A 14,891-nucleotide genomic window follows, 5' to 3' on the forward strand; every position below is an offset into this window, starting at 1 on the left:
CATAATATCTCTCGCGCAGGATTTCTTTTTTAGTCGGCTGAGTAAACTCGGGTGACCTATTGCTATTTTTCGTCCATCGTCGTGCGATGTGCGTTAACATTTGAACATTGTCAGCTTCTTCTCTGTAACCGCTCAACCAATATTAGCATATAGTATCTATATTGAAGGGGAACGAAAATTGCTAATTTCATGGTCCCTGTCCCCCTGGGGCCTGAGGGGTGGGACCAAAACCACTAAAATTAATGCAATCTTTAAAAATCGTCTTCTTTATTCCTGGACATCAAGCACTCAAACTATTGGCATGATTGTAAAAAAACATTGAGCCCTCTACCAAAAATTGTGAAATTCATGCCCCCAGGGTCAGCGGCTCTGGTGCTAGGGCAAGGCTCTGTTGAATATGTCTGAAAATGCATTATTTCTTAAAATATTTTCTCCTCTGCTCCTGGGTATTAAGCAAACAAACTAAATGCATTGTTATGACTAAGTAGGGTGCCTTCAAATTGGGAATTTCATGGCCCCTGGGTCTGGGTCTCTGTTGATTATATAATGAAAATGCATTAATTCTTTGAAAATCTTTTCCTCTGCTCCTGGGTATTAAGTTGATGAACTTAGTAAATAGTTATGATGAGGAAAGGTGCCTCTTTTAAAATTGTGAATTTCATGGCCTCTGGGTCAGGGGATCTGGTGTTAGAGTGGGGTCTAATGACTATATAGTGAAAATGTATTAATTATTTGAAAATCTTCTCCACGGCGGGGCATTAAGCCGGTGTACTAAGTAATTAGTAATGATGAAGAACTGTGCCTCTTCCAAAATTGTGAATATCTTGGCCCCTGGGTCAAGGGTTCTGGTGTTAGGTCTTTAAAAATCTTCCCTCCCTCTGTATATAAATCAGATTAACTAGGTGCATGGTTATTATGATGACCAAGGGTGCCTTTCCCAAAATTGTGAAATTTGTGGCCCCAGAGTGAGGGGTTCTGCCGGAGGGAGGGGCTCTACTAATTATATAGTGAAAGTGCATTGTTATTATTTAGAAAATCTTCTTCTCTGCTCCTAGGTATTTAGCAGATAAATCAAGTATACAGTTATGATGAGCAAGGGCAACTCTTCGAAAAAAGTGAATATCTTGGCCCCTTGGTTAGGGGTTCTGGTGCTAGGGCGGGGGTTATTGATTATATAGTGAAAATGCATTAATTCTTGAAAAATTTTCTTCTCTGCCCCTTGGTGTTTAGCAGATAAACCAAGTATGTAGTTTTGATGAGCAATTAAGGGCAACTCTTCGAAAAATGTGAAAATCTTGGACCCTGGGTTAGGGGTTCTGGTTCTAGGGTGGGGGGTCTATTGATTATATAGTGAAAATGCATTAATTCTTTGAAAATATTCTCTGCTCCTGGGTTTTTAGCAGATAAACAAAGTGCATAGTTACTGTGATCAAGGACGCCCCTTCCAAAATTGTGATTTTTTGGCATCAGAGTCAGGGGTTCATGTTGTTGGAGGGGGTCTATTTTATATACAGTGGATATGCATTTTTTAAAAAATCTTATCTGTCCCGGTTTTTTTTTTAAAGAAAAACTAATTGAATATGACAAGCAAGGATATCTTTTTTTACAAAGTTGAAATTCATATCCCCGGGGTCGGAGAATTAGGTTTTAGAGTGAGACTCTTTTGAATATATAGTAGAAATGCATTGTTTCTTTGAAAATCTTCTCTGCCCATTGTTATTAAAGAAACATATTAAGTGCATGGTTTTGATGAGCAAGAGTGTCTTTTCCAAAATTGTGAATATCTTGGCCCCTGGGTTAGGGGCTTTGGTATTAGGGTGGGGCTATATTGACTCTATAGTGAGAATGGATTATTTCCTTGAAAATCTTCTCCTCTGCTGCTTGGCATCTAGCAAATAGGGTATATAAAGTTGAAAATAGCAGGGGTGTTTTTACCAGATTGTGAAATTCTGTACCCTTTGGTCAATTTATCAATTTCTATTGAAAGAAATTATAATTCCCTTTTGTTATTCACCTATGATAGTTAATCACTGTAACTTAAAAGATCAATTAATAACAGAATTATACAAGAAATGTTATATTTAATACAAACGTACTCTCATAGTTTTTGAAGGTCGGGTAAATTTTTAAATAATAGATAAATAAAAATGGGACAAAAATGCTTTATCTTTGTACAATAGATAATCTTTAAAGAGCAAAAGAAGCCAGTGCGAGGGGGAATGAAATGTGTTAACTATTAGTGCTCTAGAATTATTTTTTGTTTAGTCTACATGAGGATAGTGACAGATGGGGAAAAGTACAGGCAAATAAATGGATCAACTTTAAGATTTGTTATTGAGAACTAACTTATTATTTTGCTGATCCCTAATTATCATATTTCTCTTACTTTTTGGCAAAATAGCTTTATTTATCAGCTTATTTTGTTTTAATCTACGGATCGTTACATTATACTCAGGTGACCGTTAAGGCTCTTGTAGTTTGTTTATGTTAATTTTTAAATTTATCAGGGCTGAGATTAAAACAGCATGGTGATATAATATTTTATTCATTTAAATGAGGGGTAATTTCCCCTTCCAAGGGAAGATGATAGAAAAAAAAAATAGTATGAGGTTTGGGTTTTTAAAAATAATTGCTTCACAATTGCTTTTTAAAAATAATTGCTTCACAAGCCACTAGGTTACAAAAGATGAATTTAAAACTCACATGAATGCTGTCTGACATATATTAAATCAAGATTGTTCAAATCATGCTCTAAAGGGTAGGTCGGGCCACATAAAGGGATAAGAATTTTACACGTAAGTTTATTGGACAAACTATTTTAAAAATTTCTCAGCACATCAGGGCCAAGTGTGGTACATGTAGTATTGAAATTCAAGCATTTTCAGATATTTAATTATCAAGCTTCAATCCCTTCCCCAGGGATAGGATGGGACCACAATAAGAATAAAAGTTTAACATAAAAATAAGAAGGAAAAATCCTTCAAATTTTTCATGATTAGTCTTAAGTTATTTTCATATATATTCAGATTAAAATCAAGATCCAGTAAATAAGAAATGCTTATAGATTTCTCAAATCTGAGAAACAAATTCATTTAATGATCATTCATTAATAAAGCTTGGTAAAATAAGGTGTACATGTATCTGGACATAGTTTTTAGGTAAACTCAGTGAAAAAACATATTTTAATCTGCCATTTTTAATGAAAAACGAGGAAAATTTGGTAATAATTAGGAAGTTGTTTTTTTTTTTATCTCAGACGAAGGAAATGTATCAATATTGCCTACAATCTCTGAGAAAACAGTTTTTCATATATTCTTGACCTCTTCTTAAAATAATATTAAATTGAATATAGGTATCGGGGTTACTATTGTCATAATTTCAATTCGAATTTCATGAAAATGATTCATTTTCTACATTATTCTATTATACCCGTGAAGTACCGGAAAAATGAAGTTTGAATCAATCATCACAATGGATCTAGCACCAAAAAAACGTCTAAACTCATTTACTAGACCTTGACCTCCTTAAACAGATTAAAGTCAGTTCCAATCATTGCCAAAGGGGTAGGATGGGCCACAGAGGGATATTTTTTTTTTTTACATAGCAAGATAAATGTTTTTTTTAACATCTTTTCAAACCTTCCAAGACCAGATGGTTCATGATTAGTACTATTTATACAAAAGAAACCCCAGGAAGTGTCACTTCAATTTTGTGAAAAATTATTTCCCCTGGATTACATATTGTTTGACCAGTACTTTTCCTTTGTCAATCCCAATACTAGGCAATCTAACAAAGAACAATGGTATAAACACAAAGTAAAACAAGCTGATAACAATCAAATACGGTACATAATAGGTCGCACACTTGCAATGTAGTAGTAAGTAGTAGCTGATCAGGTGCCACTGTACCCTTTAGTATGATCTGTAAACGGAGAAACCCGTTGTCCACTCATATTAAAATAATAGCCTTGCAATATGTATGAAAGACGTCAGTCAACAATCGACTTAACGACAGCTTGTTTTTGCAACCAATGTCATTATATCGATCATACAATTTGCAAAATGTTGACTTAAAACGCGATTGTAGATATCTTTGTATTATCAACGTATTTGTCAATGGTATGCCTCGTTTTTAGAAATTGTTTGCACAAAGGTCCGGAAACATAATATATGGTGACGGTTCGTGGGACCACACACCTTCAAATACCAAAAAAAAAAATTGTGTTAATTAAGTATTGTTTCTAAAGTATGCCTAGTATTCACATTTATTCTCAATATAAATGATTTTTCTGAAGTATATTCTTGTTGACAGTTTTGTATAAGCACTTTTTATTTTCACACTCAATATAGTTAATTAAAAGTTTTGGTCTTAATATATATACATATTCATTTATTAAAACATAATGATTCAATGAAATGTGAAGATAAGATGAAAATTTTAATGCTGAAATTACTTGTGAGCAGAGCAAACAAGGACCTTTCTGAACTTGAAAAAAAAATTAGGTCATTTTTTCATATAATTAATGTACAACATTATCATAATTTTCTGGAAAAATCTGAGTAAATATAATCAAAACATTTTTTCAAAGCAATAATGCATTTCACCATTTAATTAATAGAGCACCCACTAAACCATAAGGGCCCCTGATCCTGGGGCCACAAATTTCGCAAATTTGGAAGAAGCACCATTACTCATCTTAACCATGCACTTAGTTTATCTACTAAATCATCCCTACTAATGTGTTCGAAACCTTTTATTTTTCGGTGTTCTGCAAATTACAATACCCGAGGAATTCTGCAGTAGCTCTGACGAGAATTAGGAGACTACAGCCAGATAATGTAAATTTTTCACGAAAATGTGGCTAGGAATTGACTAGCACGTGGACACATGGTAAACAGGAAAGTTATGTTGTGTTTCAGTTTTCACCACTGTATAATATGAGTAGAAATGTACTCCAGTTTCTGTTGAATTCATTCAAACTTTAATAAGTGTTCTTTATGGCATTATTTTCTACAGTAATGTATTAATATTTCTTTTTGGATAAGCATACTTTCATGGGAACAGGGAGTATATTTTTTGGTGTCAGATTAGCAAATGATGTACCAGCATGACATAAACTGACAAATCAGCTGAATGAGTTGAATTGCATTATGGTTTACTACAGATACTACAGGAATTTTACGTTTAGAAAAAACCCCAAATCTACAGGCGATCGGAAAGGCATAATGAACAATTTTTAATGCATTCCGATCGTAGATAAAAAGCAATATATTCATTTTTATTCTATAATTAAACAAATACAAAGAATTCATTTGTTAAATAAACGTGAAATTCTAGGTTTCTCATAGCCTTACTGTAAGATGATTTGTGTCTGTATTCATTTGTTGTACTAGCGGTGATACGGTTGTCAGGCGGATTCCCTGGCCAAAAACACGTGTTCACTGGTATATAATGTAAAAAACACTTGGTTGTCCATTTAATCCCTAAGAGATGCTGCTCATTCTCTTTATCCTTGAAGCGCTAAACGTGGCAGACTACATTTTATAATGTACATTTTCTAGATAACAACATATCAACAAATTACGAATGCCCGTAACATCTTTCTTAGTTTCTAGTCTTTGTATTTTTTTTCCCCATAAAACAATATTCTTTTTCAATTGGTTTTTGCAGTCCATTTAATATCGGGTCGTAGATTGACCTGAACCACGTGTTCGAAGTAAAATGTAAACATGTAGTTGTCCATTCAACGTTGCTATTCATTCAACGATTGGTCAGTTGTTCGTGGTATGATCCGTTGTGCGCAATAATAACAGTAGCTGTAAAAGGTAAACAAAGGCTGGTGATTGTAGAAGATATTACACATTTTTTTCCTATCAGCGTATTTGGCGATTGTGATTTTTATTCCACCTCCCTTTCCTTTTTAAAATCATGAAAATTTTTCAGAAGGTCAGGAAACAAAAATCTTTCATAGGACATGTTTTTAAAAGAAACAGACTATAGCAATTCCCTGTTTACTACCAATTTTATTTATAAAACCAGATCTACCCTATAACCTTTGAATGGGCCAACCTAAACCGCGTGTCTTGAATTTAAATCACAATAACATTTAGTAGCGGTGTAAATACCCACGACAAGAAAAGCAGATTTCAAGAGATTTAATGTTTTCACTATATCACATATTTTTGTGGGGTCAAATGTTAATGGTTTAAGGAAAAACTAGGGTTCATGGGGATTTGATTTCCTGGATGAAGAATTGTTGGTTAGTTATAATTATATAGGACATTTTACATGTCGTGCTGGACATGACAACGCAGGTCTTTTAATACCTCGAAAACACGAAAATTAGTAAATCAATAGAGCCCTGCCCTAACACCAGAACCCTTGACCGAAGGGGCATGAAATTCATAATTTTGGAAGAGGCACCCTTGTTCATCATAATTAAAAACTGTGAATGTCTAATACCCAGGAGCAGAGAAGTCAAAGAAATGGTGCTTTGTAATCAATAAAGCCCCTTCCCCCTTCCAACATAAGAGCCCCTGACCCTGGAACCACATATTGGAAAGAGGCTTATTACCACCATGCACTTAGTGTATCAGCTAAATATCTAGGAGCAGAGAGAGAGAAAGAGATTTTTAAAGAGATAATTTGTTTTCACCATATAATCTCGTCCCACCCTTAAACCAGAACCCCAGACCCAGGGCCCATGAAATTCACTATTTCCAAAGGGGCCTTTTGCTCATCAGAATTATGCACTAAGTTTGTTTTATTAAAATCTAGGAGCAGAGAAAAAGATTTTCAAAGAAATAAGACATTTTCAATTTATAATCTGTAGAGCCCCACCTTCAACATAAGAGCCCCTGACCCTGGGACCAAAAATTTTACAATTTTGGAAGAGGCACCCTTGCTCATCATTAACATACATAAAACTTAGTTTACAATACACTTAGTTTACACTTAGTTTATATGGTTAATACAAAGGAGCAGAAAAGAAGATTTTCAAAGAATCAATGCGTTTTCTCTATATAATCAATAGAGCCCCATCCGTACATCAGAACCCCTGACTTGCTTAATAGCCAAGTGCAGAGAAGAATATTTTCAAGAAAATAGTGCATTTTAACTATATGATAATCAATAGAGCTCCCCCCCCCCATACGAGGACTCCTGGGCCAAAAATTCCATAATTTATGAAGAGGCTCCCTTGCTTCTCGTACCTGTGCACTTATTTTATCTGCTAAATAAACAGGGTGAGAGAATAAGACTTTTACAGAATCAATGCATTTTCTTATATAATTATTAGAGTCCCACCCTAACTCTTAGAAACCCTGACCATGGAGCCATGAATTTCACAATTTTGGCAGAGGGCTCAATATTTAATTTTTTTTACTTTCACTATGTCAATCTGGTTGAAGTGATCTGAAGGCTTATGATTCGACTTGTATTGCTCCTTTTTAGCTCTATTGGTCAGAGACCAGAAGAGCTTACGCGAAAGTAAGGTGTCCGTCCGTCTGTCTGTCTGTCAATAATTTTTCAAAATGCTACTCCTCCTACACTTTTGGTCTGATTTCAATATAACTTGGCACATAAGTAGACTACATTAAGATACACAATTCTGTTTATCTTTTTTTTATTTTGATGAACGGTGTTGCCATGGTTCCTAAAAATAAAATTTTCAGTGAAATAGTTTCAAAACGGTCTTTCAGTTTTGGTCTGATTTCAATATAACTTGACAAACAAGTAGACTAAACTAAGATACATAATTCTTATTATCGGTTTTTGATTTTGGATGAACAGTGTTGCCATGGTTAAAAAAAAAAAGATTTTTCTGTGAAGTACACTCAAAACTCTACTCCCCCTTCAGTTTTAGTCTGTTTTCAGTATAGCTTGGCACACAAGTAGACAATACTAAGATGCATAATTCTATATATCAGTTTATGATTTCAATGAACAGTGTTGCCATGTTACAAAAATAGAATTTTTTTATAAAATACATCATAAAATACAGTGTAGATTCAAGTTTGTTCATGTCATGACTCACCGGGCTAGACAATGAGGAATCAAAGTTTTACATTGGAATATGTAGGACAAAATCTTTATAAGTCTTCTAAAAACAACCCAAAAGCCATGTTTAGGCATATTAATTTTAAAAGGTAGCATCCTCAGGTAATGTAGATTCAGGTTTATTCAAATCATGACCTCCAGGGTTGGATGGGGCCGCAATGGGGGATACTTAGGAATATACAAGGGAATTTTTTTTTAAAAATCTGAAGAAGAACATCAAAGCCATGTTTAGTTGTATTGATATGGAAGCATCCTCAGGTAGTGTATATTCAAGTTTAATTGATCAAATAATGATACCGTCAGTATGTAGAGCTAGTCGGTAGAGAGCTTGCTCCGTGACCGGAAGGTCGTATGTTCGAATCACGTCCGCGACTGACCTAAGTCGATAAAAAATAGGTAGCAACTATTTCTTCGCCAAGCGCTCGGCACTTTGAAGTGAAAGTTGCGGGTCTTTCAGATGAGACTTTAAAAACCGAGGCCCCGTGTCACGATAGGCGTTGGCGATTTGTAGGCGATAGAGAACCCTCACTCCTCAATGGCCCCGAGTGCCGATTAAAGGTCAAAATTTGAAGCCCTTCACCGGTATATGGTGACGTCTCTATATGAGAGAAAAATTATCAAAATTGGTAAATATTTCCCATTCCAATCAAATTGGAATTAAATGCTAAATTTCTTTTTTATCAATTGAGAAAACTTAATTCTTGGGGATTTGTCAAATCGCATTTGCTACAACTGAACCGTTCTGAGAATGTGTTTTAGCGATCAGAACAAAATGTCTGTAAGCCTCATATCTGTTTCCATTTCCATTGGACAATGTAAAGAACTCGTAAAATCCGACACGCAAAGCCTCGGCCAAGTCGACAGACGACGAAGCACTTGGTATTGTTAATGACGAAATAACACTGTCTTACGATGATGCAGAAGAGTAGGCATTAAACCTGATATTCTGGTCCACTGTGTCGTCATATGTGATTTCCCCAGCCTGTATATCATTGGTTGAAATTTTCAACTCTCCTGCTAAATCGCCGATGGTTGTAAAACAACATACAATCAATCAAACCGTGACCCCCAGGAGTAGGGTTAGGCCACAATGTGCGATCAAAGTTTTACATAGGAATATATAGGGAAAAAAATTCTTTTCAAGAACAGCAAAGCCATGTTTAGTTTTATTGATATGAAAGCAGGTAATGCAGATTTAAATTCGTCCACGGCGGTAGGATTGGGTCACTATGACTGTCAGAGTTGAACATATTGATATATTGGAGAACTAAATATTTTTCTCAAGAACAGCAAAGCCGAGTTTAATCGTTGATTTGGAAGTATATTTTGAGGTAGTGTAGATTCACGTTTGTTCAATCCATGGAATGGAGAGGCAACATCTATAAAAACATGACACCCGGGGGAAGGTTTGGGTCACAAATAGGGATCAAAGTTTTACATAGAAATATACAGTAGAAAAAAATCTGCTGATAAACAGTAGGGCAATATTAAATTAGGTGAACATTGTGGCCAATGGGCCTCTTGTTATTTCATATCATAGAGGTTTGTGAAAGATTAATGTTTTAAAAAAGTTCACCTTCCTTATGTGTGCCTGTAATGTATGTTCCACTAATTAAATTTTTATTTTCAGCAATTTGGTCTTCATGGTCATCATGGTCGTCATGCCCAAGTGATTGCATAACACAAAGTCTACAGAGGACTCAATCGTGCCAAAAGCCTTCAGGGTACAGTTGCGGGACAACTCCTTCACAATCCATTTCTTGCCTCCTGATCGGCTGCACATGTAAGTTTAACATACACATTTATGAGAATGCCTTCCACTCTCTTGCATATATCTATCAACAACATAACTTAGGTGTATACATATACACCCTTCAGCCCTGAAAGCATACAGGACACCAAAAATTCATTTCATTTTTTTTTTCAAACAAATTACACGTGAATATTTTTATGGAGCATATTATAGTGGTCAGGGTGAAAATCAGAGATAAAAAAAACTTGACTATTTTAAAAAGAAAAAAAAAACCTCTAGAAACCTTTTCCATAATAACATGCATGCAATACACGAAAGGTTATATTTTCTAACAAAGTTATTTAAACTAGCACATAATATATGAAATGCTGACTTTAAACGAGGTTGTTAAAATCCCTGTAACATCAACTTGCCTGTCGGTAGTCTGCCTCGATTTAAAAATTAGCGAACTCAGAACATGCTTTTGAGTATCGAATAATTTTGGATACGCCATATGCAGCTGAAAGCGAAACATTACTACATAAATAAGGAAAGCTGACGATGGAAAACTGAAGTCATTTCATTTGTCATACAATATAACTGTTGGTTTTCCTTTATCGTCTTTAGTCAACAAAACATCTAAATATGAAACAGATTGACAGACTAGGGCGTGTCTTTTATTTATTTGAACACTTTATAACCATTTCAACGATAAATTAAAGACCTGGTCATAATACACAATTGTTTCTTAAATAAACCTTATCATTGGTCATCTGCAAACTTATTTTGTTTCAAAACATTTTGATTCTTCTCTACTCTGCAGACAATTTGAAATGTTTAATTGGACTTTTGAGCATGATTGCTGTTCATTCTTTTCACTTTTCTTTCATCAGTGTATCCAAAGGTGTAATCAACATAAATTTGATTATTAATTTGACTAACATAAAAATATTTAAAACTTAAATAATTTTTTAAATGAACTGTGACATTGAATTAAAATTCAATTACGTCACTGCAAAAATAAATGATGAAATGTGACAGCGTGATGAACGTCATATATAAAATATGTTCTTATTATCCAAAGTAATTGCATGATATTTAAAAATGTTATACACAGCTTTTATGGGGGGAAAGTTGAAAATGAATAACGATTAATTAACTAACATTTGTATGGAGCTTTATAAACTAATGTTCCATTCCAACAGCTTCTACAGAAATCAGTAGAAGTACGCCAAATGACCTTATTTAGAAAAGTCTGACGTCTAACTGTTTTGTGGCCATGGGGAGGACATCTTTCACCTTCAGAGCCAGAGCAAACAATGACCTTCAGCTTGCATTGGGTACGCACGATTGTGATAACTGTGGTACACATTATGAATTTATTATTGGTGGATGGGGAAATACCAAGTCTGCTGTATATTATGGTCTATCTGGTACACAATGTGCTACGTACAGTCAAACTATTCTGGACCAAACGTTCTTCGACAGTTTCTGGATTTCATGGGCTGGGAATGATATCCGAGTGGGAAAAGGTGAAACAGTCGACAACAACGTTATCATGACTTGTACACGTACCACTCATTTCGATGCCAATTATATCTTGATCAGAACAGGATGGGGTTCCAGCGGGGAATGGAGATTTCCTAACGGTTTGTAAACTGATAATTTACTTTCACTCAACCATCTTTTGGAAATTGCAGATCTATAAAAGTTAATAAAAGAAATAGTCAAGCTAACTTTATGTATACCATACTATTACAATTACTATTATTTTACCAGATGTTGCATGTTTACATGAAAAAAACAGTTATGTCGACATTACTGCTGACAATACCGGCTGCAATGAAGTCAGCACGTACGCATGTGCGTCGGGATACAAACAAACTGCAGGGAACACGCAACGCACCTGTGGATTTGGGAAGATTTGGTCAGGATATCCTTTGGTCTGTTCAGGTAAGAGTGAAACCAAATGCTTTTGATTCTTACTCGCAGAATTCAATAATTGTAAATTGTCCACGTTACAGTATGAACTGAAGAATCTTCGTTCTTTCCAGACTCAACTTGCAAAATTGACATTTTATTCATCATTGAAGCATCCTCACATACATCTTCCATTTACTCAGCATTAGTTTCAACCATTGGCGATTTAGCAGGAGAGTTGAAAATTTCAACCAATGATATACAAGCTGGGGTTATCACATATGACGACATAGTGGACCAGAATATCAAGTTTAATGCCTACTCTTCTGCATCATCATTAGACAGTGCTATTTCGTCATTAACAATATCAAGTGCTTCGTCGTCTGTCGACTTGGCCGAGGCTTTGCGTGTCGGATTTTACGAGTTCTTTACATTGTCCAATGGAAACAGATATGAGGCTTACAGACATTTTGTTCTGATCGCTAAAACACATTCTCAGAACGGTTCAGTTGTGGCAAATGCTATTCGACAAATCTCCAAGAATCAAGTTTTCACAATTGGTAAAAAAGAAATTTAGCATTTAACTCCCATTTGATTGGAATGGGAAATATTCCTCTAGAGGTATGGTAATGATAAAAAATTACCAATTTGGAGAATTCCAGACTAAGTATCCTGTCAAATAGACTATTTTGAAGGCATGAATTCATATTCTGTATAAAAGTATGGTTTTTGTATCTTTTCTCCTTTAAAAGTTATCTACTTGAGTTTTAAGTCCACTTGGTTCAAGCTCAAAATTGAATTTAGTTTTTCTTTTAAATAATTGTATAGAATAGGCTTTTTACAATTTCCTAAGAATATCTGTACAGGTTTTGTAATATATTTCAAAGCAGAATGTTTTTTGTGGCAGCTAGAGGTATTGTTTTTACTTTTTTTCACCATGTTTGTTGTAATTAATTCCTGAAGTGCGGGGGAAAAGTCAATTTTCCGAAACAATTCACTAACTTATTGATTTTAAAAACAATCTCTTCAAAACTACTGATCTTTTTAAAGATTTTGGAAGAATCATTTTCGGAACCTTTGTTTCACCTAAGAAGTAGAAATATATTAAATACATGTATACTAAATTCAATTTTCCTACACTCCCATGGAGATTGTGAATATTTATGATAAAATGCCACTTTTTTCGAATAGAGATGATTCTTGAAGAATATAATGTAAATACCTCATACAATTTTTGACGTTTCTAGGATAATAATCATTAATGCCTCTGATCATGAAAGGGGGTATATTCAAAGATTACTTACCCCAAAGGAAATTGAATTTCAGGCATTGATCCTTCTTCTTCTTTGATCACTGACCTTAAGGCGATTGCTGGTGATGACAGCAGGTACTGGCAAGTGACCTCTCCAGCAGATTTATATCCTAAATTTAATGATATTCTACAGAAAATTGCTGTTTGTCCAACAACAGCTCTCCCTGATCCCGTGACAGTAGGTAAGTCAAAATATCAAGCTGTATTATAGTAAAGAATGTAAACCATAATAACACACGTATTTAGAATGGTATCACCCACTTGCATAGAAAGGACGCTTGCCGAAGGTGGGTTTTCAAATTAGGACTCTATTTACCGTGCTATTTTCCTATTGGCTTATGGAGAGTACAATCAAGTTTTGTGCAGATCAAGACAACTTCCCTACAAGTACAAGTAGTAGTTATACGATAGCGTACCAAGAGAGGGTCTTCTGTATAATCAGAAATTCAACAGCAGTTTCTCACACCCTTGAACAGTTGAACGTAAATAAAGGAGTTCGCATATATAGTTTTCGTTATCAATAACAAAATAAATAAAAAATTATATAGCTCCGATAGTGTTCAAATTTCTGTTCATTACGCATATAAAGTTACCTTAAAGTGATACTGTATATAAAGATCCGTTTGTTGAGTTTTTTTAACTTACAAAATTGGAAGTGGCTTCCAGTTCTTCATACACCATTTCCATTTTGATTCCATTTTCAGACTGCAAGCTGGACATTGCGTTTATAGTTGAAAGCTACAATATGCGTTTTTCAAAAACGTTCTTGGCAGGATTAATGGAGGATATTCCAATTTCTTCTGATGGAGTAAGAGTGGGATTTGTAACATATGATTCCGGGGCATCAAAAGAGTTTGGGCTTACGTCTTACACAACATCTGAGACCGTCAGAGGAGCAATTGAAAATGTGCCTGACAGAACTAGATCGGATCACTTTGTATACGAAGGATTAATAAAAGCCCGGGACAGCGTGTTCACGGCCACTGATGATCGCGAAGATGCCAACAACCATTACGTTTTTGTTGTGGGGCCATTTTACAGCGAAACGGCTGCCGTTTCGCGCGCAATCAGAGGCAGTGGGAACAATTTTATCTTCGCAGCTCGTAAGTTTCTCTTAATTACGAAGCATAGATCATACATTGTATTTTGTTTCCTTAATTTTTTTGTAGACAATAAATGAGATTATAAGAATATCAAGTAATTTTTTAAATAATCATTTTTGCAGATATCGGCTCATCATTTCAATCCGAATACCAAGAATCTGTCGATTCTTGCGGTGACTACACAAGATACACCAATACCGATTCATATGATAACCTGCTCAACATCAGACAACAATTTATAGAGAAGATCACTTCATGTGAAGCAGTAATTGAAATAACCCAAGGTACTTTTGATTTATGTTGGTTTATTCGGATGAATCAAAAACTGAAATTGACATCAATTCATTCGTCGCTTAATTACATATAAATTTCAGTCTAAAATACTTTAAAATTATTTCTCTAGAAGTTAAAAGAAAAATTCAGATAATTATGGTCCCCGCTTTCGGAGTCTTATCGGTCGGGGTGCAATGAACCGATTGACATATTGTAACTCTCTCGTCTGTCCAATGTCCCTCATGGTAAAAAAATATATTTTTAAGCAACATGATCTGATGCAAACTTTACAGCCAAATTATTTTATTTTGAAAATTGAGTCAAACTTCAAGGCCATGAAGAGAAAAAGTTATGCACGTGTAAAATTTGAAAGCTTCTTTTCTGGTACAAAAGTTTCGGCCAAGGTTAAATTATCTGAAAAGTATGTCAGACTTCAAAGGTAAAAAAACAACAGTCCATTTAAAAATTCACAAGTATTGCACACAAGAAACAT

At 34.8% G+C, this 14,891-nt stretch overlaps 2 protein-coding genes across 2 annotated transcripts in view; one reads left to right on the forward strand and one right to left on the reverse strand.

Annotated features, from left to right (window-relative positions):
• Nucleotides 1-14,891, reverse strand: part of LOC133179124 (collagen alpha-5(VI) chain-like) — a 284,568-nt gene that overhangs the window by 153,017 nt on the left and 116,660 nt on the right. The window lies entirely within an intron of this gene.
• LOC133179212 (collagen alpha-5(VI) chain-like) overlaps nt 1-14,891 on the forward strand; it is a 65,638-nt gene that overhangs the window by 6,726 nt on the left and 44,021 nt on the right. Inside the window, 6 exon segments of the mRNA XM_061314004.1 lie at nt 10,996-11,439; nt 11,570-11,743; nt 11,845-12,270; nt 13,037-13,204; nt 13,727-14,125; nt 14,248-14,409. Of these exon segments, the coding sequence (XP_061169988.1) occupies nt 10,996-11,439; nt 11,570-11,743; nt 11,845-12,270; nt 13,037-13,204; nt 13,727-14,125; nt 14,248-14,409 (1,773 nt within the window).

Source organism: Saccostrea echinata, unplaced genomic scaffold (assembly GCF_033153115.1).
Source record: "Saccostrea echinata isolate AGI-Se365-2 ecotype Australia unplaced genomic scaffold, CSIRO_AGI_Sech_v1 ptg000004l, whole genome shotgun sequence".
Lineage (NCBI taxonomy): Eukaryota > Metazoa > Mollusca > Bivalvia > Ostreida > Ostreidae > Saccostrea > Saccostrea echinata.